This window comes from Ornithorhynchus anatinus, chromosome X5 (assembly GCF_004115215.2).
Source record: "Ornithorhynchus anatinus isolate Pmale09 chromosome X5, mOrnAna1.pri.v4, whole genome shotgun sequence".
In the NCBI taxonomy this organism is placed as follows: Eukaryota; Metazoa; Chordata; class Mammalia; order Monotremata; family Ornithorhynchidae; genus Ornithorhynchus; species Ornithorhynchus anatinus.
The window spans coordinates 30829827-30855068 of NC_041753.1; the positions used below are offsets into that span (position 1 = coordinate 30829827).

Here is a 25242-nt window from a genome sequence, read left to right on the forward strand (position 1 = left end):
TGTCTATTCTATCACTGGGTCAGGGAAGGCAAAAAACCCAACAAAAACATTCAATTTTAGAAAAGGAAATTGTGAAAAAACACAAATCTTAGGAAAAAAAAAACCTGAAAGGAAAATCTAGCATCTCATGTTACTCATTAAATGCATGAAGACTGCTAAAAACAACAGCAACAACAACCCAGGCACTGTCTTCCAGGCTCTGGTAAAATTTTTGCCACAGAAACAAAACAAACAAACAGAAACAGATATCCAAACAGAAACCCTGAATTGCTAACCAGCAGTGTAAAAGATATCATCAGAGACAAAAAGTCAACCTTTCAAAATTGGAAAGCTCACACTAGTGAGGAAAACAGGGAAGTCCATTAAGACAGGCAGATTAGGTATAAATAGCAAATTAAACTTGTCAAAAAGGAGTTGTAAGAGAGTTGGGTTCAGATCATTTTGTACTAGTATCTTGGATAAAAATCAGAGATTTTACTCCACCAAGAGAAATCCCAGCTCCTTTAAAGTTACTGGGAGGGGCCCCAGAGTATCATTAAGCATCCCAACCTATCAATCAATCAATGATATTTATTGAGCTCTTACTTTGTGCCGAACACTAAACAAAATACTTGGGCAAGTGCAATAGAATTGGTAGACATGTTCCCTGCCCTCAAGGACTTAAGTCTAATGTGTCTATCAACTCTGTTATATTGTTCTTGCCAAAGTGCTTAGTATTCATTCATTCATTCAATAGTATTTATTGAGCGCTTACTATGTGCAGAGCACTGTACTAAGCACTTGGAATGAACAAGTCGGCAACAGAGACAGTCCCTGCCATTTGACGGGCTTACAGTCTAATCGGGGGAGACAGACAGACAAGAACAATGGCAATAAATAGAGTCAAGGGGAAGAACATCTCGTAAAAACAATGGCAACTAAATAGAATCAAGGCGATGTACATTTCATTAACAAAATTAATAGGGTAATAAATATATACAATTGAGCGGACGAGTACAGTGCTGAGGGGATGGGAAGGGAGAGGGGGAGGAGCAGAGGGAAATGGGGGGAAAAGAGGGTTAAGCTGCGGAGAGGTGAAGGGGGAGTGGTAGAGAGAGAAGAGGAGCTCAGTCTGGGAAGGCCTCTTGGAGGAGGTGAGTTTTAAGTAGGGTTTTGAAGAGGGGAAGAGAATCAGTTTGGCGGAGGTGAGGAGGGAGGGCGTTCCAGGACCGCGGGAGGATGTGGCCCAGGAGTCGACGGCGGGATAGGCGAGACCGAGGGACGGTGAGGAGGTGGGCGGCAGAGGAGCGGAGCGTGCGGGGTGGGCAGTAGAAAGAGAGAAGGGAGAAGAGGTAAGAAGGGGCAAGGTGATGTAGAGCCTTGAAGCCTAGAGTGAGGAATTTTTGTTTGAAGCGGAGGTTGATAGGCAACCACTGGAGTTGTTTAAGAAGGGGAGTGACATGCCCAGATCATTTCTGCAGGAAGATGAGCCGGGCAGCGGAGTGAAGAATAGACTGGAGCGGGGCGAGAGAGGAGGAAGGGAGGTCAGAGAGAAGGCTGACCCAGTAGTCTAGCCAGGATATAATGAGATAGTACAGTGCTCTGCATATGTAAGTGCTCAATAGATACATTCATTGATTGATTGGGAGAGATTGGCATTAAAATAAATTGTAGCTGATGCAGTAGGAAGCAAAAATAGGGTGGGGGATGAGAGGTTAGTTAGGGAAGACTTCCTGGAGGAGATGAATTTCAATAGGTCTTTGAAAATGGGGAGAGAGCTGGTCTGTGGGCTATTGGTGGGGGTAGTTTCAGGCAGGGGGTTGATGGCAGATGAGGTGAGAGCGAGGGACAGTGAATAGGCTGGTATTAGAGAAGTAAAGTGCTCGTGCTGGGTTGTAGCGGGAGAGGAGCGAGAATAACTAGGAGCAGGATAAGCGAGGAGCAGGGAGAGAGCCAACTGAGTGCCTTGAATCCGATGGTGAGGAGTGGTCCGTATTTAGAGGCACAGTATTCCCAAATGAGTTTAATCAGAGAAGAGCTAGAATTAACAGAGAAAGGCAAAATTCAAAGAGAGTTCAAATCCTTATTACCTGGCCTAAACTTTTACAAACATTACAAATTGGAAAAGGTGATTAAATGATCACTCACAATGTGGAAAACTCAATTGGCCAAGCAAAGGGAGCATAGCCAGTAGAAAAACCCCAGGCACTAGGTGAAGAACCAAGAAGTTGAGAGGCAAGGCAGTAGGGAAGCCAGAGAGAAAATGACCCCTACATCCCCTTTTTAAGGTCCCACCCCTGAGCAGATGGGAAATCCTTTCTGAAAAGTTTTGCTATTTCCAGTTCCTGTTTAAGAGCAAGAAACACCCTTTGCCTCTTGGGGAATTTTTTTCTCTTTAGGGAAGCTTTGCTAGTCTAAACTTCTCTTCCCCTCAGTCCATTAGCTGTACCTCCTAAAAGAGGGTTGGGCATTAGTAAGCTAATATAGTCCAATTAGAGCAATTTCCAAGGAATGCCAAGAATAATAGCAAAAGATGCTTCCTTTTGCTTCAACCGAAACTCTCCCATCTTTCCCAGCAGTATCTCTAGAGGACATCTTTTGCCTTCTCTCAAAGTCCACGCCCTCCACCTGCATATCTCACCCCATCCCTTTTCACCTTATCAAAACACTTGTCCCCTCCCTTCTTCTTTCCCTAACAGCTATCTTCATCTGTTTGCTCTCCAATGGCTTCTTCCCCACTGCTTTCAAACATGCCCATATCTTCCCTATTCTAAAAAAAAACCCTCTCTGGACTCCACAGCTCCCTCCAGTTATCGCCCCATCCTCCGCCTACCATTCCTCTCCAAACTCCTTGAGCGAGTTGTCTACACCTGCTGTCTCAAATTCCTCTCCTGCAATTCTCCCCTTGACCCCTTCCAATCTGGCTTTTATCCCCTTCACTCCACAGAAACTGCCTTTTCAAAGGTCACCAGTGATCTTCTTGCCAATTCCAATGGCCACTAGTTCATCCTAATCCTCCTCGACCTCTCAGTTGCTGTCAACACTATGGACCACCCCTTTCTCCTGGAAACTTTATCCAACCTCAGCTTCACTGACATTGTCCTCTCCTGTTTCTCCTCTTCTCGCTCTGGCCACTCATTCTCAGCCTCCTTCATGGGCTTCTCCTCTGCCTCCCACCCCCTAACTGTGGGTGTCCCTCAAGGTTCAGTTCTGGGTCCCCTTCTATTCTCCCTCTACACCCACTGTCTTGGAGAACTCATTTGCTCCCATGGCTTCAATTATGTCTATGTAGATGGTACCCCAAATCTACATCTTCAGCCCTGATCTCTCTCATTCTCTACGGTCCCCCATTTCCTCCTTCCTACAGGACATCTCTCCTTGGATATCTTTCCATCACCTCAAGCTTAACACATCTAAAATAGAACTCCTTATCTTCCCACCCAAACCCTGTCTTCCCCTTGACTTTCCCATCCCTGTAGACGGCACCACCATCCTTCCTGTCTCACAATCCCGTAATGTTGGCATCATCCTTGAATCCTCTCATTCAGCCACATATTCAATCCATAACTAAATCCTGTCGATTCCACTTTCGCAGCATTGCTAAAATCTGCCCTTTCCTCTCTATCTATACTGCTACCACGTTAGTCCAATCACTAATCCTATTCTGCCTTGATTACTGTATCAGGTTCTTTGCTGACCTTCCTGCCTCCTGTCTTGTCCCACTCAAGTCCATACTTCACTCTGCTGCCTGGAACATTTTTCTACAGAAACGTTCAGAACGTGTTTCCTCACTCCTCAAAACCTCCAGTGGTTGCCCATCCACCTCCGCATCAAACAAAAACTCCTCACCATTGGCTTTAAAGCATTCCATCAGCATGGCCTAGTGGATAGAGCACAAGCCTTGGAGTCAGAAGGTCATAGATTCTAATTCCAGCTCCACCACTTGTCTGCTGTGTGACATTGGGCAAGTCATTTCACTTCTCTGTGCCTCAGTTACCTTAACTATAAAATGGGGATTGAAACTGTGAGCCCCACTTGGGAGAGGGACTGTGTCCAACCCAATTTCCTTGGGTCCACCCCAGTGTTTAGTACAGGGCCTGGCACATAGTAAGTGCTTAACAAATACTAGCATTATTATTACCTCACCTTGCTACTCTCCTACTACAACCCAAAGCTTCTTCTCCTCCCTCATCGACACCCATGCCCGTCACCCCCGCCGATTGTTCCGGACCTTTAACTCTCTCCTTAGGCCCCCTGTTCCTCCCCCTCCCCCATCTCTCACCCCCAATGATTTGGCCACCTATTTCCTCACGAAAATCAACACGATCAGGTCTGAGCTCCCCAAAGTCACCCCTCCGCCTCTCCCCTCCCCCCCACCAACCCCCTCCCCTACTTTCCCATCCTTCCCTGCAGTATCCTCAGAGGAGATCTCCTCCCTCCTCGCAAGTGCCACCCCCTCCACCTGCGCCTCAGACCCCATTCCCTCTCACCTTCTTAAAACCATCGCCCCTGCCCTCCTACCTTTATTAGCTTCTATTTTTAACCACTCAATCTCCAAGGGCTCCTTCCCCTCTGCCTTCAAACATGCCCACGTCTCCCCCATCCTAAAAAAACCCGCTCTTGACCCCACTTACCCTCCAGTTATCGTCCTATCTCCCTACTACCCTTCCTTTCCAAAATCCTAGAACGAGTCGTCTACAATCGATGCCTAGAATTCCTTAACTCCCATTCTCTCCTAGACCCCCTCCAATCTGGCTTCCGTCCCCTCCACTCTACCGAGACTGCTCTCTCTAAGGTCACCCATGACCTCCTTCTTGCCAAATCCAATGGCTCCTACTCCATTCTGATCCTCCTTGACCTCTCTGCTGCCTTTGACACTGTCGACCATCCCCTCCGCCTCCATACCTTATCTCACCTTGGCTTCACGGACTCTGTTCTCTCCTGGTTCTCCTCTTACCTCTCTGGCCGGTCATTCTCGGTCTCCTTCGCTGGAGCCTCCTCCCCCTCCCATCCTTTAACTGTTGGAGTTCCTCAAGGGTCAGTTCTTGGCCCTCTTCTGTTCTCCATTTACACTCACTCCCTCGGTGAACTCATTCGCTCTCACGGCTTTGACTACCATCTCTACGCAGATGACACGCAGATCTACATCTCCGCCCCTGTCCTCTCCCCCTCCCTTCGGCTCGCATCTCCTCCTGCCTCCGGGACATCTCCACCTGGATGTAGGCCCGCCACCTAAAACTCAACATGAGCAAGACTGAGCTCCTCATCTTCCCTCCCAAACCCGGTCCTCTCCCAGACTTCTCTATCACCGTCGATGGCACGACCATCCTTCCCGTCTCTCAGGCCCGCAATCTCGGTGTCATCCTTGACTCGTCCCTCTCGTTCACCCCACACATCCTATCCGTTACCAAGACCTGCCGGTTTCACCTCTACAATATCGCCAAGATCCGCCCTTTCCTCTCCACCCAAACGGCTACCTTACTATTACGGGCTCTCGTTATATCCCGGCTAGACTACTGTGTCAGCCTTCTCTCTGACCTCCTTTCCTCCTCTCTCGCCCCGCTCCGGTCTATTCTTCACTCCGCTGCCTGGCTCATCTTCCTGCAGAAACGATCTGGGCATGTCACTCCCCTTCTTAAACAACTCCAGTGGTTGCCTATCGACCTCCGCTCCAAACAAAAACTCCTCACTCTAGGCTTCAAGGCTCTCCATCACCTTGCCCCTTCCTACCTCTCCTTCCTTCTCTCTTTCTACCGCCCACCCCGCACGCTCCGCTCCTCTGCCGCCCACCTCCTCACTGTCCCTCGGTCTCGCCTTTCCCGCCGTCGACCCCTGGGTCACGTCCTCCCGCGGTCCTGGAACGCCCTCCCTCCTCACCTCCGCCAAACTGATTTTCTTTCCCTCTTCAAAACCCTACTTAAAAATCACCTCCTCCAAGAGGCGTTCCCAGACTGAGCTCCTCTTCCCCCTCTACTCCCTCTGCCATCCCCCCTTTACCTCTCCGCAGCTAAAGCCTCATTTTCCCCTTTTCCCTCTGCTCCTCCACCTCTCCCTTCCCATCCCCACAGCACCGTACTTGTCCGCTCAACTGTATATATTTTCGTTACCCTATTTATTTTGTTAATGAATTGTACATCGCCTTGATTCTATTTAGTTGCCATTGTTTTTACGAGATGTCCTACCCCTTGACGCTGTTTATTGCCATTGTTCTTGTCTGTCCGTCTCCCCCGATTAGACTGTAAGCCCGTCAAACGGCAGGGACTGTCTCTATCTGTTGCCGACTTGTTCATCCCAAGCGCTTAGTACAGTGCTCTGCACATAGTAAGCGCTCAATAAATACTATTGAATGAATGAATGAATGAACCCAGCCCGCACACTTCACTCCTCTAATGCTCACCTTCTCACTGTACCTCAATCTTGTCTATCTCACTGCCAATGGCTCTCCCACGTCTTGCGTCTGGCCTGAAATACCCTCCCTCCTCAAATGCAAAAGACAATTACTCTCCCCCTCTTCAAAGCCTTATTCAAGATACATCTCCTCCAAGAGGCCTTCTCTGACTAAGCCCTCCTTTCCTCTTCTCCCACTCCCTTCTGCATCACCTTGACTTGCTGTCTTTATTCATCCCCACTCCCAGCCCCACAGCACTTATATACATATCTTTAATTTATTTATATTAATGTTGGTCTTCCCCTAACCCTAGACTGTAAGCTTGTTGTGGGCAGGGAATGTGTCAGTTATATTGTTATATTGTACTCCCCCAAGAGCTTAGTACAGTGCTCTGCACATAGCAAGTGCTCAATAAATACGATTGAATGAATGGATGAATGAATGAATGGATTCAGAAGTGGCTCTCAGGACCTAGACATGTCATTTCCCTCCAAGAAGTGGGAATCGGTGTCCCTAGGTGCTTAGGTAATGCAGAAGGATGGGAGACTGGGGTGGGAAGATGAGAGGTTCATCAGGGAAGGCTTCCTAGAAGAGACATGATTTTAGTAGGGCTTTGAAAGTGGGGATCAATAAATCTATCAAACGATCATTTTTGTTAAGCGCTTACTGTGTGCTGAGCATTGTACTAAGAGCTTGGGAGAGCACAATATAACGGTGTTGGCGGATACATTCCCTGCAGCGTGGCGCAGTGGAAAGAGCACGGGCTTTGGAGTCAGGGCTCATGAGTTCGAATCCCAGCTCTGCCACTTGTCAGCTGTGTGACTGTGGGCAAGTCACTTAACTTCTCTGTGCCTCAGTTCCCTCATCTGTAAAATGGGGATTAAGACTGTGAGCCCCACGTGGGATAACCTGATTCCCCTGTGTCTACCCCAGCGCTTACAACAGTGCTCTGCACATAGTAAGCGCTTAACAAATACCAACATTATTATTATACATAGGGGGAATGAGTTCCAGGTAGGATGGAGGGTGTGAGTCAAGGGTGGACGATGAGAGAGATGAGACTGAGGGACAGAAAGAAGGTTAGTGTTAGAGGATCGAAGTCTGCAGGCTGGTTTGTAGTGGGTGAGGCATGAGAAAAAGTAGAAGGAATGGAGCTGATTGTCTTAAAGCCGATGGTGAGGATTTTCTGCATGTTGCAGAGATGGATGGGCAACCCTTGGAGGTTCTGAGGAGTTAGACATGAAAGAAATGATCTTTTAGGGAAATGATTCAGGCCAGGCACCAGAATGCAGTATAGAGTCAAGACAAAAGATCCTGGAGGCAGGGATGCCAGCAAGGGGACTGACACAGTAATCAAAGTGGAAAATAAGTACTTGGACCTGCGTGGTGATGGTCCTCATCACCCCGACTCGCTCCCTTTGCTCTACCCCATTCCCCCCCTCACCCCAGGCCCCAGCCAGCACTTGTGTATATATGTATATATTTATAATTCTATTTATTTATATTAATGATGTGTATATATTATTCTATTTATTTATATTGATACTATTGATGCCTGTTTACTTGTTTTGATGTCTGTATCCCCCCTTCTAGACTGTGAGTCCGCAGTGGGCGGGGATTGTGTCTATTCATTGCTGAATTGTACTTTCCAAGCACTTAGTATGGGGCTCTGCACACAGTAAGCACTCAATAAATACAACTAAATGAATGGATGAATGAATGATGGAGAGGATCCAGAGATGCTGGAAAAGCAGAAGCGATAGGATTTGGTGATTGACTGAATATGCGGGTTGAATGAAAAAGAGGAACTCAGGATAATGCTGAGATTGTAGGCTTGTGAGACAGGGAGGATAGTGGTGTTGGCTCACCTTCAAACTTCCAATCCTAGGAAAGCAGTGTGACTTAGTGGATAAAGCACAAGCTTGGGAGCCAGAGGAGTTGGATTCTAATTCTGACTACCACTGACCTGCCAGATATAATTGTAATTCATTCATCCATTCATTCAGTTGTATTTATTGAGCGCTTACTGTCTCATTTCCACACAAACTCTGTTGCTTCTCCCCGCCCCCAGCCCAAATGGTGGCCTGTCCAGCTCATGGAAGCTCCTTAGGAACAAGGAACTATGTCTACCAACTCTGATAGACTGAGACCAGCGTGGCTCAGTGGAAAGAGCACGGGCTTGGGAGTCAGAGGTAATGGGTTCGAATCCCAGCTCTGCCACTTGTCAGCTGTGTGACTGTGGGCAAGTCACTTCACTTCTCTGTGCCTCAGTTAACTCATCTGTAAAATGGGGATGAGGACTGTGAGCCTCACGAAGGACAACCTGATGACCCTGTATCTACCCCAGGGCTTAGAACAGTGCTCTGTACATAGTAAGTGCTTAACAAATACCAACATTATCATTATTACTCTCCCCAGCACTCTGGGAAAGTAAGGGCTTGCTAAATATGAGGCACACAGGAAATGCTGTTGATGATGTGCCTGGCCCTTACTGTTAAAAAAATGAAACCATGGGGCCCACTACAACTTTCCTGGCCTCCTTCCACATTCAGCAATCCTCTCTTGCCCTCCCGTGGCTCCTCTGAACATCTGGCTCAGAAAACACGGGTTTCACACACCCATAATCGAACCCACCCCAGACTCACTTGGAATATTTGCCAATATTTCTAAGATTGTCTGGAATCCTGTCATTAACAGTAAAGCAAAGGCTTGTCTTGGTTTTGACTCCTTCCATCCTTGTAGACTGTCTTCAACCATTTTTAGCAACCCCTTAAATGTTCACCAGTGCTTTTGCTGCCGACGTGGAAATGTAGCTTGAGGAGATCTGCTGCCAGAACACCCAGTTCTCCTATGAAGGGTAGGTTACATTCTTGCAAAAACCCACTTTAAGGAAAACTCTTGCTGTTTGGGAGGCATCCACCCCTACACAAGCTGTTTCTTCTGACACCCTCAAGGTGCTGTACCCAAATAGGATTGAATTGTCAGATGAATGTTCCATAATTCACTAATAAGGAATTCTAGCCAAAACAAAGAGGGAAAGCACATGCTATGGTAGAAGTTAAAGTACTGTGAATTTTATTGCAATCTTCATTCAGATTTGAACCTGCCTTCAACCTCATCTGTCTTAGGCCTGCCTTCAACCTCATCTGTCTTAGGCCTGAACTAACTCAAATTATTTGAAGCACACTAATGGCAGATATTTATCCTATCGGCGGCAAATGGGATTTACAAATGCTTCAAAGCAATTTAAAGCTGAATCTTTTAAAGTCTGAAAAATCTTTGGAAAATCCCCCTCCATGTTCCAAGAGGTGTTTTATTCTTGTTGAAAAAGCATCCTACCATAACTGCACTAGGATTTTCTTACCCATATCAATGATAAATTGAATCGCTTGTGTTATGAGTTGACATTCAAAAGTCTGTTTATTTACAGTTTACTTGCAACACTTTATTTTATTGCTGGCAGTAAATGCTGTCAGTTTGCTGCCCAGTAACAAAATGTATTTTTTTTAGAATAAAAATTTTGCTCACACTTTCCATTTTTATGAAATTCTTTGAAGCTCTTTTTAACAAATATTTTTAAATTAATCAACCAACAAACAATAATAACTAGTATTTATTAAGCACTTACTATGTTCCAGGCACTGTCCCATGCGCAGGGGTGGATACAAGCAAATTAGGTTGGACACAGTCCCTCGCCCACATGGGGCTCACAGTCTCAATCCCCATCGGTATAGAGAAGTGAAGTGACTTGGTCAAGGTCCCATAGCAGACAAGTGGCAGAGCCAGGTTTAGAAACTTCTGACTCCCTGGCCCATGCTCTATCCAATACGCCATGCTGCTGCTTTTCCTATCCAATCATCAGAACTCTAGAGGGGCCAGGTATTGTGTTTTTTATGGGACAAGCCCAGGTTTTAGTCCTTAGTCCTGGTCTAAACAAGCAGAGCCTGGAACCTGGCCAGATCAGAAGGGGATCAAAGCCCCTTTTGCAAGGGGAGGTGCTAACATTATCATCATTATCAATCCTATTTTTTAAGCGCTTACTGTGTGCACAGCACTGTATTAAGTGCTTGGGAGAGTACAATATAAGAGAGTTGGTAGACACAGTAAGGGTGTGTCATTATTATTATATTTGTTAAGCACTTACTGTGTGTCTAAGCACTGGAATTAGATACAAGTTAATCATGTTGAACACGGTCCTTCCCATACAGGACTCAAAGTCTAAGTAGGAGGAGGAACAGGCATGGAATCCTTATTTTGCACTTGGAAACCGAGGCAGAGAGTAGTTAAGTGATTTGCCCAAGGTCACACAGCAAGCAATTGGCAGAGCCAGGATTAGAACGCAGTCCGAGGCCCGTGCTCCTTCCATGACGATGCTACTTGTCTAAAATATCTGCTTACACTTCACAGATTTTTGGTTCATTCCTTCCTTTCCATCCACACAGTCACCACTCTGGTCCAGGCACTCGTCATATCTTGACTTGACTACTCTATCAATGACCCACTGATCTCTGCCTTGAGTCTTTCTCCTCTCCAGTCCGTACTGCCCAAATTATTTTCTTCCAGAAAGCCAGAAAGCCCTTCACTGACTAATTTTTTGATCTCCCCAATCTATTTTCCCTCCCTACTGGGTCACCTCTGCGCTTGAGTCTGTACTCCCTAGTGGCAGCGTGGAGTAGTGGAAAGAGCACGGGCTTGGGAATCAGAGGTTGTGGGTCTAATCCCAACTCTGCCACTAGTCAGCTGTGTGACTTTGGGCACGTCACTAAATTGCTCTGTGCCTCAGTTACCTCATCTGTAAAATGGGGATGAAGACCGTGAGCCCCACGTGGGACAACCTGAGTGCCTTGTATCTACCTCAATACTAAGAACAGTGCTTGGCACGTAATAAATGCTTAGCAAATATCATTATTATTGTATATAGAAGCAGCGTGGCTTAGTGGAAAGGGCACGGGCTTGGGAGTCAGAGGACGTGGGTTCTAATCCTGACTCTGCCACTTGTCTGCTCTGTGACCTTGAGCAAGTCTCTTAACTTCTCTGTGCCTCAGTTCCCTCATCTGTAAAATGGGGATTAAAAGTGTGAGCCCCACGTTGGACAACCTGATTACCTTGTATTTCCTACTATCAGATCTGAGCTCCCCAAAGTCACCCCTCCCCCTTCTCCATCCCCCCCATTCCCAACCCTCTCCCCTACTTTCCCATCCTTCCCTGCAGTATCCTCAGAGGAGGTCTCCTCCCTCCTCGCAAGTGCCACCCCCTCCACCTGTGCTTCGGACCCCATTCCTGCTCACCTTATAAAAACCATCGCCCCTGCCCTCCTCCCCTCCTTAACTTCTATCTTTAACCACTCACTCTCCAATGGTTTCGTCCCCTCTGCCTTCAAACATGCCCGTGTCTCCCCCATCCTAAAAAAACCCTCTCTCGACCCCACTTCCCCTTCCAGTTACCATCCTATCTCCCTCCTACCCTTCCTTTCCAAACCCCTAGAATGAGTCATCTAAACTTGCTGCCTTGAATTCCTCAACTCCAACTCTCTCCTGGACCCCCTCCAATCTGGCTTCCGTTCCCTCCACTCCATCAAAACTGCCCTCTCAAAGGTCACCCCTGACCTCCTTCTTGCCAAATCCAATGGCTCCTACTCTATCCTAATCCTCTTCGACCTCTCAGGTGCCTTTGATACTGTCGACCATCCCTTTCTCCTCCGCACTTTACCTCACCTTGGCTTCACGGACTCTGTCCTCTCCTGGTTCTCCTCTTATCTTTCTGGCCGTTCATTCTCGGTCTCCTTCGCGGGCTCCTCCTCCCCCTCCCATCCTCTAACTGTTGGGGCTCCTCAAGAGTCAGTTCTTGGCCCTCTTCTGTTCTCCATTTACACTCACTCCCTTGGTGAACTCATTCGCTCCCACCACTTCAACTATCATCTCTATGCAGATGACACCCAAATCTACATCTCCTCCCCTGTTCTCTCCTCCTCCCTCCAGGCTCGTCTCTCCTCCTGCCTCCAGGACGTCTCCACCTGGATGTCTGCCCGACACCTAAAACTCAACATGTCTAAAACTGAGCTCCTTATCTTCCCTCCCAAACCCTGTCCTCTCCCTCATTTCGCTGTCACTGTGGACAGCACTACCATCCTTCCTGTTTCGCAGGCCCACAACCTTGGTGTCATCCTTGACTCTGCTCTCTCATTCACCCCACACATCCATCCAATCCGTCACCAACACCTGCCGGTCTCACCTTCACAATATCCCCAAGATCTGACCTTTCCTCTCCATCCAAACTGCTATCTTACTGGTACAAGCTCTCATAATATCCCAACTGGATTATTGTGTTAGCCTCCTCTCTGAACTCCCTTCCTCCTGTCTCTCCCCACTCGTCTATTCTTCATTCTGCTGCCTGGATCATCTTCCTACAGAAACGCTCTGGGCATGTCACTCCCCTCCTCATAAACCTCCAGTGGTTGCCTATCAACCTACGAATGAAACAAAAACTCCTTACTCTTGGCTTCAAAGCTCTCCATCACCTTGCCCCCTCCTACCTCACCTCCCTTCTCTCTTTCTACTACCCACCCCGTACACTCCGCTCCTCTGCTGTTCGCCTCCTCACGGTCCCCCGTTTGCACCTGTCCTGCTGTCGACCCCAGGTCCACCTCCTACCGCTGTCCTGGAATGCCCTCCCTCCTCACATCCGCCAAACTAACTCTTTTCCCCTCTTCGAAGTCCTACTGAGAGCTTACCCCACCCTCTGCTCTTCCCCCTTCCCCTCCCCTCAGCACTGTGCATATTTGTATATATTATTTATTACCCTATTTATTTTGTTAATGAGGTGTATATCTCTATGATTCTATTTATCTTGATGATGTTGTTTTGGTTTGTTCTGTTGGCAGGGATTGTCTCTATCTGTTGCCGAATTGTACATTCCAAGCGCCTAGTACAGTGCTCTGCACATAGTAAGCGCTCAATAATTACTGTTGAATGAATGAATGAATGAATGAACAGTGCTTGGCACATAATAAGTGCTTGTCAAATACCATCATTATTATTAAGAGCTTAGTACAGTGCTCTGCACTCAGCAAGCACTCAGTAAATACGATTGAATGAATAAGAACTTGGCACTCACCCCCATGGCACTTAGGTACAAATCCTTAAACACTTGCTTTCCTTACCTGTAATTAATTTTAATGTTTGTTTCCTCTGCTAGACTGTAAACTCTTTGATGGTAGGGATCATGGCTTGGGAGTCAGAGGATGTGGGTTCTAATCCCGGCTCCACCACTTGTCTGCTCTGTGACCTTGGGCAAACCACTTAACTTCTCTGTGCCTCAGCTACCTCATCTGAAAAGTGGGGATTAAGACTGTGAGCCCCAAATGGGACAATCTGATTACCTTGTATCTACCCCAGCACTTAGAACAGTGCTTGGCACATAGTAAGCACTTAGCAAATACCATTATTATTATTATTAATCTATTGAACTCTCCCAAGAGTTTAGTACAGTGCTCTGAACACAGTAAGTACTCAATAAACACTACTGACTGATTAAAAGTTTGTTCTGCACCCATCTCCCCACTCCTCAAAAACCTCAAATAGCAAGCAAACCTAATTCACCATGTTGCATTCTCATCTCTCCAGCTTTCCATCCCTTGCTCACACCTTGGGAGCCAGGTACTCCCTCCACCTTTGAATCTGGCAGACCACAACCCTCTCCATCTTTAAAACCCTTCTCCAATCTCATCATCTCCTAGAGGCCTTCCCCAATTCACTGTTTCTTCTCCCCAGGTTATATCCCCTTAACTACCACCTCAGAACTTCTGCACTAACTCCATATTTATTTACGCCCAATCACCTATAGCACTTCTGTACATCTCTAATGTACCCTATTACTTAAGCACTCAGTCATCTACATAGCCATTTTTCCTCCTCCCTCCTGTCTGTAAATTATTTCGGTACTGTCTTTCTCCACTCCTCGGGTTGTAAACCTTTTGAGGACGAGGACACAAGAAGCAGCATGGACTAGTGCAATGAGTCAGAGTTGCTTAACTTCTCTGTGCCTCAGTTTCTCAATTGCAAAATGGGGATTCAATACCTAGTCTCCCTCCTACTGATGCTATGAGCCCCATGCAGGACGTGATTATCTCGTACCTACCCTAATGCTTTGTACAGTACTTGGCCCAAAGTGCTTAACAAATACAATTATTCATTCATTCAATCAGATTTATTGAGTGCTGACTGTGTGCAGAGCACTGTACTAATCGCTTGGGAAGTACAATTCAGCAACAGAGACAATCCCTGTCCACAATGGGCTCACAGTCTAGAAGGGGGGAGACCGACATAATGTTTCTATAAACTCTCTTGTACTCTTCCAAGTGCTTAGTATAATACTCTGCACACAGTAGGTGTTCAATAAATACTACTGATTGTCAGATGGATGGAGTGAATGCTGTCATTTTAATTTTGCATATCAAATAAACAGTGTGAGGCCACAAATGGAGTTATTCAAATTGCTTAAGGTGGTTTATTCCTGGGGTCTTAAGGACATAATGAAGAGGAGTCTGAAGCTTACCACCTCTAGACTTGTAAGCACTTTGAGGGGAGGGAACGTGTCTACCAACTCCACTGTATTGTGCTCTCCCAACAACTTGGTATAGTGCTCGGCACACAGTAAGTACTCAATAACTACCATCGATTTATTGAGTCCTATTGGAGGGAGGGAGAGGGAGGCCATTCATCTGATTTTATGCCAAGAGTCTGGTTTTCATTCATTCATTCATTCAGTCAGTCGTATTTATTGAGTGCTTACTGTGTGCAGGGCTCTGTACTAAGCGCTTGGGAAAGTACAGTATAGCTGGTCAGTCTCCTGTTTAGTATTGATAAGGCACTTGATGCCTTTATAGCCAATATTTTCAGTTTGAATGCCCAGCCTGCACCCACCTCAGATCCTGCTGCCAGATCCCAATCCTTTTTTTTCATCATATTTGTTAAGTGCTTACCCTGTGCCAGGCACTGCACTAAGCGCTGGGTTGTACACTGCCCCTGTCCCACATGGGGTTCAGAATCTTAATCCCCATCTTACTGATGAGGGAACTGAGGGCCAGAGAAGTGACTTGCCCAAGATCACATGGCAGACAAATGGCAGCGTCGGGATTAGAACCCAGGTCCTTTGTCTCCCAGGACTGTGCTCTTGCCACTAGGCCGCGCTGTTTCCCACCACTTTGCTTGGAAGCATCGCCCCCTCCTTTACAGGAACCTGGAAGAGGAATGCAAAGGCCATGGAGCAATAGAAGGAGTCCAGAACTACCCCTAGGGGACAGGCTCTAGGTTCTGCCAGTTGTAGAGGTTCACACTCTAGGTTCTGCCAATTGTAGAGGTTCTGTACTGAATTATGCCCAGTCCTCATAATTCACCAAACCTGACATGTGCTTGGTTCTTCTGGGTCTGCAAAAACATGGCTGGTAGTCACAAGTGCCTCAGTGGTCACCCCAGTTAGGGAACGCATTAAGTAAGGTCAACCTTGGGGATAGAACAATGGATGCTACATGGAAAAATGCTGTCAGGTTTGACTCTTTTTATAGTTATAAAATTACAATATCGGTTTCTTCTTCCTGGATATTGAATCTATCAAAAAATGTTATGAATTGATGCTACTAGACTGTCACCTGGAATCTACTAGAGAAAGTGGAAATTTGGCAGGTTGAATGGAAGGGGAGCAGGAGTTCAGAGGATATGCAGCTCATTTTCTGGAGACTCCCGTGGTCAGTGTTAATAGCAAAACTGGGTTTGGACACGCGGCGGAGTCGGGAATAGAAGCCAGGTCCTCTGACTACCAGGCCTGTGCTCTTTCCACTGGGCCACACTGCTTCTCGTGTCCCTGTTCTTATAAGTTTACAACCTGGGGAGAGGAGAAAGAGGCACTGAAATAGTTCACAGATAGCAGGGGGGAGATGGAATGGCTATGCCGATGAATGAGTGCTTGAGTAATAGGGTACATCAGATAGGTACAGAAGTGCTACAGGTGGTTGGAAGAAAACAAATGTGATGTTAGTGCAGAAGTTCCGAGGTGGTAGTTAAGGGGATCTAACTTGGGGAGAAGTAGCAATGAATTGGGGAAGGTCTCTTGGAGAAGATGAGATCAGAGAAGGGCTCTAAAGATGGAGAAGGCTATGGTCTGGTAGATTTGATGGTGGAGGGAGTTCTTGACTCCCAAGATGTGAGTGAAGAGATCGAAGACTGGAGAGATGAGACTGCAACATGGTGAATTAGGTTTGCTTGCCATTTGAGGGTTTTGAGAAGTGGGGAGATGGGTGCCAAACAAAATTTTAATCAATCAATAGTATTTATTGAGTGCTTATGGTGTACTGAGCACTGTAGTCAGATTTGGGGAGAGTTCAATAGAGTAGGTAGATATGATCCCTACCCTCGAGAAGTTTACAATCTGGCAAGGTGACAGCAGGGAAAAAAGGATCCCATCAGGGCTTCAGCACTGGAACAGGGCAGGTTTCCCATCGTGGGCGGGGGATGGTTTTCAACGTATCCCTGACTCGGAAGGAATCACTAAAGCTTGGTGCAGGGAGGGACGATGGGATGGTCCACTAGCTATTGATGTGATCGATGATGATGATGACGGTATTTGTTAAGCACTTACTTTGTGCCAACCACTGTTCTAAGAGCTGATTCACCAGACTCCTCCCGTAGACTGTAAACTCATCGTGGGCAAGGAACGTGACGGCCAACTCTATTGCAGTGTCCTCTCCCAAGCGCCCTACACCCGGTAAGCGCACCGTAACATGGCGTAGTGGCCAGAGCACGGGCCTGGGAGTCAGAAGGTCATGGGTTCCAATTCCGACTCCACCGCTTGTGAGCTGTGCACTTCCCCTTGTTCTCTGTTACCTCATCTGTCAAATGGGGATTAAGAGGGTGGGTCCCACCTGATTTGCTCCTAAGCACCCCAGGGCTTAGAACGTAGTAAGCGCTTGGCCAATACCGCAGTCGTCATGATTAAATACCACCGATGGAGCCCCCCCCATCGCCACGGGGACGCCCCAGTTGCCGGAGCCACGGCCTGCGTGCGCCCATCGGGGCTAAACGGGATGGATGACCGGCCGGTTCCACGTCCCCCGCCCGCGTCCCCCGGCTCGGCTCCACCCGGTGCCCTCCCCGGGCCCGGGGCCGCCGGTTCACGTGGCCGGTCACGTGGCGGCCCCGCAGCTGGCTCCCCCTCCCCTTCCCGCTCCAGCTACCCGCCAGCCAGTCGCCGGTGCGGCCGGGGGCCGGAGAGGGCCGGGCGGAGGCTGGCCCGGGCCGGCCCGACGCCATCGCCCGCTTCTCCCTCCCTCGGGGGCTATGGAGGTCTCCATCCCGTCCTTTCGCTACGAGGAGAGCGATCTGGAGAGAGGATACACGGTAGGGAGCGGGCCGCGAGAGGGCGGGAAATGGGGAACGGGAAAGAAGAAAATCCCGTCTGCGGCTTCGGGCTGCAGCGGCGGAGGCAGCAGCCAGCCCGGGGACGGGAGAGAGGCTGCGCCGACCTCCCCCTCGGGGTCTGAGCCCCCCACCCTGAGAACCACCTCGATCTCAGAGAGCCGGCCCGTTGGCTGGCTTTTCTTCGCAGCGCCCTCCACCCGCGTATACGTGTGTGCTTTTTTTTAGGGGGAGGGGGGCTCAGTCACCCCTCGAGACCCCCCGGGAGTGATTCTCTCCCCCTCACCCCCCCCCCAATCACACTGGATTCATCTGGGTCCTGGATAAATTAGAAATCCCCCCTCGCCCCCCCCCCAAATAATAAAAGTTTAATGGCTGCTCACGCTCGTCCCGATAAACAATAGGAGTGGCTTCGTTTTGGACAAGATCGGCGATCAGAAGGCATAAATGAATCCCATTGTTCCACTTGGTTTTTATTCTTTTTTTTTTAACTACCTAGAAAAGGGCTTGGTTTGTTTCTGCACCCACCCCTGTTCCGATTTTGCAGTGCCGATCGCCAAATGTTGCTCGTAAATTTGTCCCGATCAGTAAGCCTTTGGAGTTGAACTCTCTTGGGGAACAAGAGCCCTCTCTTTTGAAGCCGGCGGAAGGGATTCCACGTTAAGAAACTTTGGAAAAGGCTTCCCCTCATGGGGGAGGTTTCCCCGAGTTTCAATGTGACATCTCAAAGCTCTCTGCTTAAGCAAACAAACAAAACCCTCATTCAGATTATCACCATTAGACAGCCTTACTTAGGATGCTTGCCACAATTTTGTTTCCTTTCCAGTGTTTTGTCAGGAACCATTGAATATTTTCTTTTTCCCTATGAGTAAAATAAAATGATTCCAAGACGGTAGGGCTCCTAATGTTACTATTAATGAAGAGTGTCATAGTTATTTTGTTCAGGATTAGCTTTTTGCATGTCTGACAGTGATGTGTAACCCTTAGGTTACATGCCACAGCTTGTCACGACTCAAGTTTCCTTGTCATTATATGTGATAGTATTTTTGTGCGCACTTTGGGAGACCCTCTCTCGCACACTCGTGCCTATGAAAATACGGCGGTGCATCTTTTCTGGCCCCTTGCCGTTTGGGCGAGCATTTCTCAGCGGCAACATGCCATACTGCCAGCTTGCCCAGGGCAGACATGTGCTTGAGTTGTTTCTGGAGTCGTGGTGATGTTTAGCACGGAGCCAGCCACACTCTCTCAAAGTCACCCTCTGCCCATTGGCATTCACTGCAAGGTCGCTGGTAGAGGGAATGCTTGCAGGCTTTAATTACAGACCAGAGGCTTTAATGTCAGAAGTCGCCACCACTTAGTAAGACCCAAAATCCCCAAAACATATAAATTGAAGGCAGCCCCTGCCCTCGAGTAGTTTACAGTCTTGGATTGGGGAAGGGGAGACAAACACATAAAACACACCACCAGCCTAGAAACAACAAAATCCCAAGAATGCTGAAAACAATCTGTTCTCCCGTGATTGATGTGGCCACTGTGCATTTTAGATAGAAAGTTATTGGAATTAGGGACTAGTCTTCTGAAAACGCACATCTGTCGGGAGAGAACGCAGTGTGCCGAAAGAAATGGTTGTGCTATCGATTTGAGGCTTGCATTGCATAACATGAGTTTTCCTTTCCGTGGGGTTCACCGAGAATATAATCCCTGCGTCATTAGAGAGCTGTTTTTAAAAGCTCTGCTTCGCCTGTCCAGTGGAAGGCTATTGGCCGTGTTCCTGGGGAGGCCACTGTCTCCCAAAAAGTTCAGCACCGATGATGGGGAACTCATCTCCAGCCACAGAGCTTTCTCTTCCATAAGGAAGGTTACAGTTTACTGAGTAATAATTGTTTTCAAAAAATGTGCCTTTTTATGCATTATGCCCAGAAGGTTCCCTGTCTGCCTCCAGGAAACTATGAATCACGGTATCCATTCTTTCAAAATAAAATAAGGGAAAACAAGATAGTATGTAGCAACACAAAAGTTTGTGTATGCTTTTTGATTGTTTCTTTGCAGAAGTTAGTTGCGTTCGATGGGACAAGCAGAATACTTATTTTCGAGATGGGGTTCCCACTACTACAACTCTAAAAGCCATTTTTGCCTATCAATGTAGGTACACACCAATGCACGCTGTACAATAGAATTAATTATATGAGAAAAGAAGTTGAAGGTTTTAATGTTTATCGGAATTTTTATGTACTTTCAACATACAGGAAGTCCAGGGAGTTTTATGATGTCGGGGTTGTGTTCTTAAGCAACCTTGTATCATGAGAAAGTTACATTAGATTTACCATCGATTCGATGGGAATTTATGGGTTAGTGGGTAGTTGGTTTGAAGATATCGCTATAACTGACTTTTTTTGATGCAAATTCCTCAATTATTGTCATATCCACTGCTAACAGAATGTCAGTCAATTAATGGTATTTATTGAGTGTTTACTGCATGCAGAGCACTGTAGTAAGTGCTGTGCCTCTGTTCCCTCATCTGTAAAAGGGGAATTAAGACTGTGAACCCTATGTGGGACAGGGACAGTGTCCAACCCGATTATCTTGTATCTACCCCAGTGCTTAGAATGGTGTCTGACATATAGTAAGTGCTTAATAAATACCATAATTATGCATTATTATCATTCCAATACAAAAGAGTTGCTAGACACATTCCTTGCCCACAAGGATTTTACAGTCTAGAGAGGGAGACAGACTTTAGCAGAAGACAATTACAGATATGTATATGTGCTGTGGGGCTGGGGGTGAGGTGAATACCAAATGGCCAAAGGATACAGATCCAAGTGCATAGACACAGAAAGGAGAGGGAGTTGGGGAAAAGAGGGCTTAATTGGGGAAGGCCTCTTGGAGGAGATGTGATCTTAATAAGGCTTTGAATGTGGGGAGAGTGGTGGTCTGGTGAATATGGAGACAGAGGGAGTTCCAGGCCAAAGGGAGAATGTGGATAAGGGGTCAGCATCGAGATAGACAAGATTGGAGCACGGTGACTGAGCTGGCGCTAGAGGAGCAAAATGTGCGGTCTGGGCTGGAGTAGGAAATCAGGGAGGCGAGGTGGGACAGGGCAAGATGATTGGGTGCTTTAAAGCCAACGGTGAGGAGCTTCTGTTTGATGCGGAGTTGGCTGGGCAACCACTGGAGATTCTTGAAGAGAGGGGAGACATGGACTGAACTTTGTTTTTGAGAAAAATGATCCATGCAGCAGAATGAAGTAAGGACCGGAGTGGGGAGAGGCAGGAGGCGGGGAGGTCAGCGAGGAGGCTGATGCAGCAGTCAAGGTGGGATAGTGGCTCAGTGGAAAGAGCACGGGCTTTGGAGACAGAGATCATGGGTTTGAATCCTGGCTCTGCCACTTGTTAGCTGTGTGACTTTGGGCAAGTCACTTAACTTCTTTGTGCCTCAGTTACCCCATCTGTAAAATAGGGATTAAGACTGTGAGCCCATGTGGGACAACCTGATTCCCTTGTGTCTACCCCAGTGCTTAGAACAGTGCTCTGCACATAGTAAGCGCTTAACAAATACTAACATTATTATTATAGGATAAGTGCTTAGATTAGCATAGTGGCAGTTTGGATAGAGAGGAACGGGTGGATTTTAGCGACGTCGTGAAGGTAGAACCTACAGGATTTGGTGACAGAATGCTTTATCCCCTTGTCACTGTTATTTTGCTGTATTAAATATTGTAAAGTTGAAAAAACACAAAGAAGCATCAAGTCCTGTTTGGGACAGTGCAGTGAGACCATCCCTCTAGACTGTGAGCCCGTTGTTGGGTAAGGATTGTCTCTATCTGTTGCCGTACTGTACTTTCCAAGTGCTTAGTACAGTGCTCTACACACAGTAAGCGCTCAGTAAATATTATTGAATGAATGAATGAATGAATGAGGTTGAGGTAGGGGGCAAGTAAGTGTAGCACCATCACACTTTGACCAAAGCCATTTGTATGAACATAGGCATTTCTTCCTGCAGTAAATCTACTTGCACCAATTTTTGTATTGCGTTACACCAGAACAGAGGCTTGTTACGGGAAGCACATTCCCTAATTCTTCCTTCGTGTTTTACTCAAATCATGTCATGAAGGCATGTGTGGTAGCAGAACTCAGTGTAAAATCAAGCCTGTTTCCATTTATATTAATGTCTGACTCCCGACCCTAAACCATAAACTCATTGAGGGCAGGAAGCGTGACAGCTAATTCTGTTGTGTTGTGCTCTCCCAGGCATTTAGTACAGTGCTCTGCACACAGTAAGCACTCAACAAATAACTATGATTGAGTGATTCAGCCCATGCTACCGCCCCAGCACTGAGAGAAGCAGCAGGCTTACTTGCTGGCCTCCCTTGGTAACGTGGCTTCCAGAGGAAATAGCAGGGAAGAATGCTGGGAGGATGGGAGGAAGGTGCCTGCCTGGGACTGCAATCAATTGATCAATCAATGGTCTTTATTGAGCACTTACTTTGCGCAGAGCACTGTACTAAGCACTCGGGAAAGAATAGTAAAAGTCTGTTGTATAATTATTATTATGGTATTTGTAAAGCGCTTACTATGTGCCAGGCACTGTACTAGGCGCTGGGGTGGATACAAGCAAAATGGGTTGGACACAGTCCCTGTCTCACATGGGGCTCACAGTCTCCACCCCCATTTTACAGATGAGGTAACTGAGGCACAGAGAAGTGAAGTGACTTGCCCAAGGTCACACAGCAGACAAGTGGCAGAGGGGGATCAGAACCCATGACCTTCTGACTTGCAGACCCGTGCTCTAGCCACTACACCATGCTGCTTCCAAGCACTTTCCCAAGCATTCTGCACCCAGGAGGCGCTGAGTAAATATGTAGATTGAATGCAACAGAGTTCGTAGATGTGATCCCTGCCCAGAAAATCCAAGGTCGTTCATCATCCTCTGTGGTATTGGTTGAGTGCTTCATTCATTCATTCATTCATTCATTCATTCATTCATTCATTCATTCATTCATTCGTATTTATTGAGCGTTTACTATGTGCAGAGCACTGTACTAAGCGCTTGGAACGTACAATTCGGCAACAGATAGAGACAATCCCTGCCCAATAAAGGGCTCACAGTCTAACGGGCTCCAGTCTAATGCGGGAGACACACAGCAAAGCAAAACAGAACAAAACAAAACATCATCATCAAGATAAATAGAATCATGGTGATTTACACCTCATTAATAAATTAAATAGGGTAATTGTGTGCAGAACAGCGTACTTGGGAGCATACAATACAACAGAGTTGGAAGCCATGTTCCCTGCCCACGAGGAGTTTACAGTCTAGAGGGGAAGACAGATATTACTCTAAATGAATAATGTATAAGGTCCTACTGTACTTTTTTGTTGATTCGGGCTGCTGGACAGATTCTAAAGGAACATTTCAAAGTCCAGCTAGTAAGGGAGAGGACGGAAAAGCAAAGGGCGTGGACCAAGGCCATGTACAAATTACAACCGCTGTACCATTGGCCATAAACTAAATGCTTTGAGGGAGGAGGAAAGAGGGTTTATCTCTTGCTATTTACACCTAAAGTCCTTAGCGAAATCATTTTCGCTTTCTCTTAAATAAAAAAAAAAGTACAGGCTCTTAATCTAGACAGTGTTTTAAGGAGCACTGATTGTTCCAAAAGATCTGGGAATTATTTTCAAGCTTTCTAATGAGATGGGGGTGGAGGGTGAAGGAGGAAGGGAATGCTTTTGATTCTTTGGTCAATGGTTAGGACAGTTAAGACTGCATTTTTCTTCTTGTAATAGCGAAGTGGGGCTTTGGGGGTTTGAATGAAAAACACCCACTCCCACACAAAGCCTTATTGTGGAAAGGAAAAAAATCAGGCTTTAGTGTACAGATAATTGTGTATTACTTAAAGTTGAATCAATCAATCCCTGGTTTTTGTCAAGCACTTACTGTGTGCAGAGCACTAAGCACCTGGGAGAGTACAGTACAACTAGGTGAGCCCTGCGTGCGACAGAGACTGTGTCCAACCCAATTATCTTGGGTCTACCCTAGTGCTTAGAGGAGTGCCTGACACATAGTGAGCACTTAACAAATACCATAATTATTATTATGGAAACAAAAAAACTCAGGCTTTAGTGTACAGATAATTGTGTGTTACTTAAAGTTGAATCAATCAATCAATGTAATTATTGAGCGCTAATAGCAGCGTGGCTCAGTGGAAAGAGGCTGGGCTTCAGAGTCAGAGGTCATGGGTTTGACTCCCGGCTCTGCCACTTGTCAGCTGTGTGACTGTGGGCAAGTCACTTAACTTCTCTTGCCTCAGTTCCCTCATCTGTAAAATGGGGATGAAGACTGTGAGCCTCACGTGGGACAACCTGATTACCATGTATCTACCCCAGTGCTTAGAACAGTGCTCTGCACATAGTAAGTGCTTAACAAATACCAACTTCTTCTTCTTCTTCACTGTACTAAGCACTTGGGAGAGTACAGGGAAGCAGCATGGCCTAATGGATGAGGCATAGACCTGGAAATCAGAAGGACCTAGATTCTAATCCCAGCTCCATCACTTGTCTGCTGCTTGACCTTGCACTTAACATATCAGTGTCTCTGTTACCTCATCTGTAAAATGGGGATTAAGACGGTGAGTCTGCTGTGGGACAAGGACTGTATCCATCCTGATTAGCTTGTATCTGCCCCAGCACTTAGAACAGTGCTTGACAGAGTAAGTGCTTAACAAATACCATCATCATCATTATTATTATTACAATACAATAGGATTAGCAGACTTGTCCCCTGCCCATAACTAGTTTACAGTCTAGAAGGGGTGTTGATGATAAACTGTAATGAAAAGGGTTAACTATAAATCATTCAGTCATATTTATTGAGCACTTACTGTGTGCAGAGCACTGTACTAAGCGCTTGGAAGAGTACAATACAACAGAGTTGGTAGACACATTCCCTGCCCACAATGAGCTCACAGTCTAGAGGGGAGACAGACAGAGATGGATATGTACCTAAGTGCAGTGGGGCTGGGGGAGGGGTGAATAAAGGGAGCAAATCAAGGTGATGCAGAAGGGAGTGGGAAAAGAGGAAATGAGGGCTTAGTCAGGGAAGGCCTCTTGGAGGAGATATGCCTTCAATAAGGTTTTGAGGGTGGGGAGTGTAATTGTCAGATATGACGAGGGAGGTTGTGGGCGAGAGGTCAGCGGCGAGATAGACGAGATCAAGGTCCAGTGAGTGGATTGTCATTAGAAGAGCAAAGTGTGCAGGCTGGGTCATTGTAGGAGAGCAGAGAGTTGAGGTAGGAGGGGGCAAGGCAATGGAGTGCTTTAAAGCCGATGGTAAGCACAGCCAATACAGCCAGGGTGTAAATTTACTTGAATGGTTAAAATAGGAGGTGGGATCCTTAGAAAGCTTTTCACCCCACCCACCGGCCCTTGTGTAGTATCTAGGCAGTGGCCTTCATTGGGCAACTCACAA

The 25242-nt window shown here is 46.9% G+C and overlaps 1 protein-coding gene across 2 annotated transcripts in view; it reads left to right on the forward strand.

The window, feature by feature from the left end:
• Positions 1–17597: 17597 nt before the first annotated feature.
• SNX24 (sorting nexin 24) overlaps positions 17598–25242 on the forward strand; it is a 152404-nt gene continuing 144759 nt past the window's right edge. Inside the window, exon 1 of one of the 2 annotated variants that reach the window (XM_029055245.1) lies at positions 17598–17757. In XM_029055245.1, the coding sequence (XP_028911078.1) occupies positions 17698–17757 (60 nt within the window). In that variant the 5' untranslated portion in view covers positions 17598–17697. The remainder of the gene's footprint in view (positions 17758–25242) is intronic. The other variant, XM_029055246.1, reaches the window with a different exon arrangement.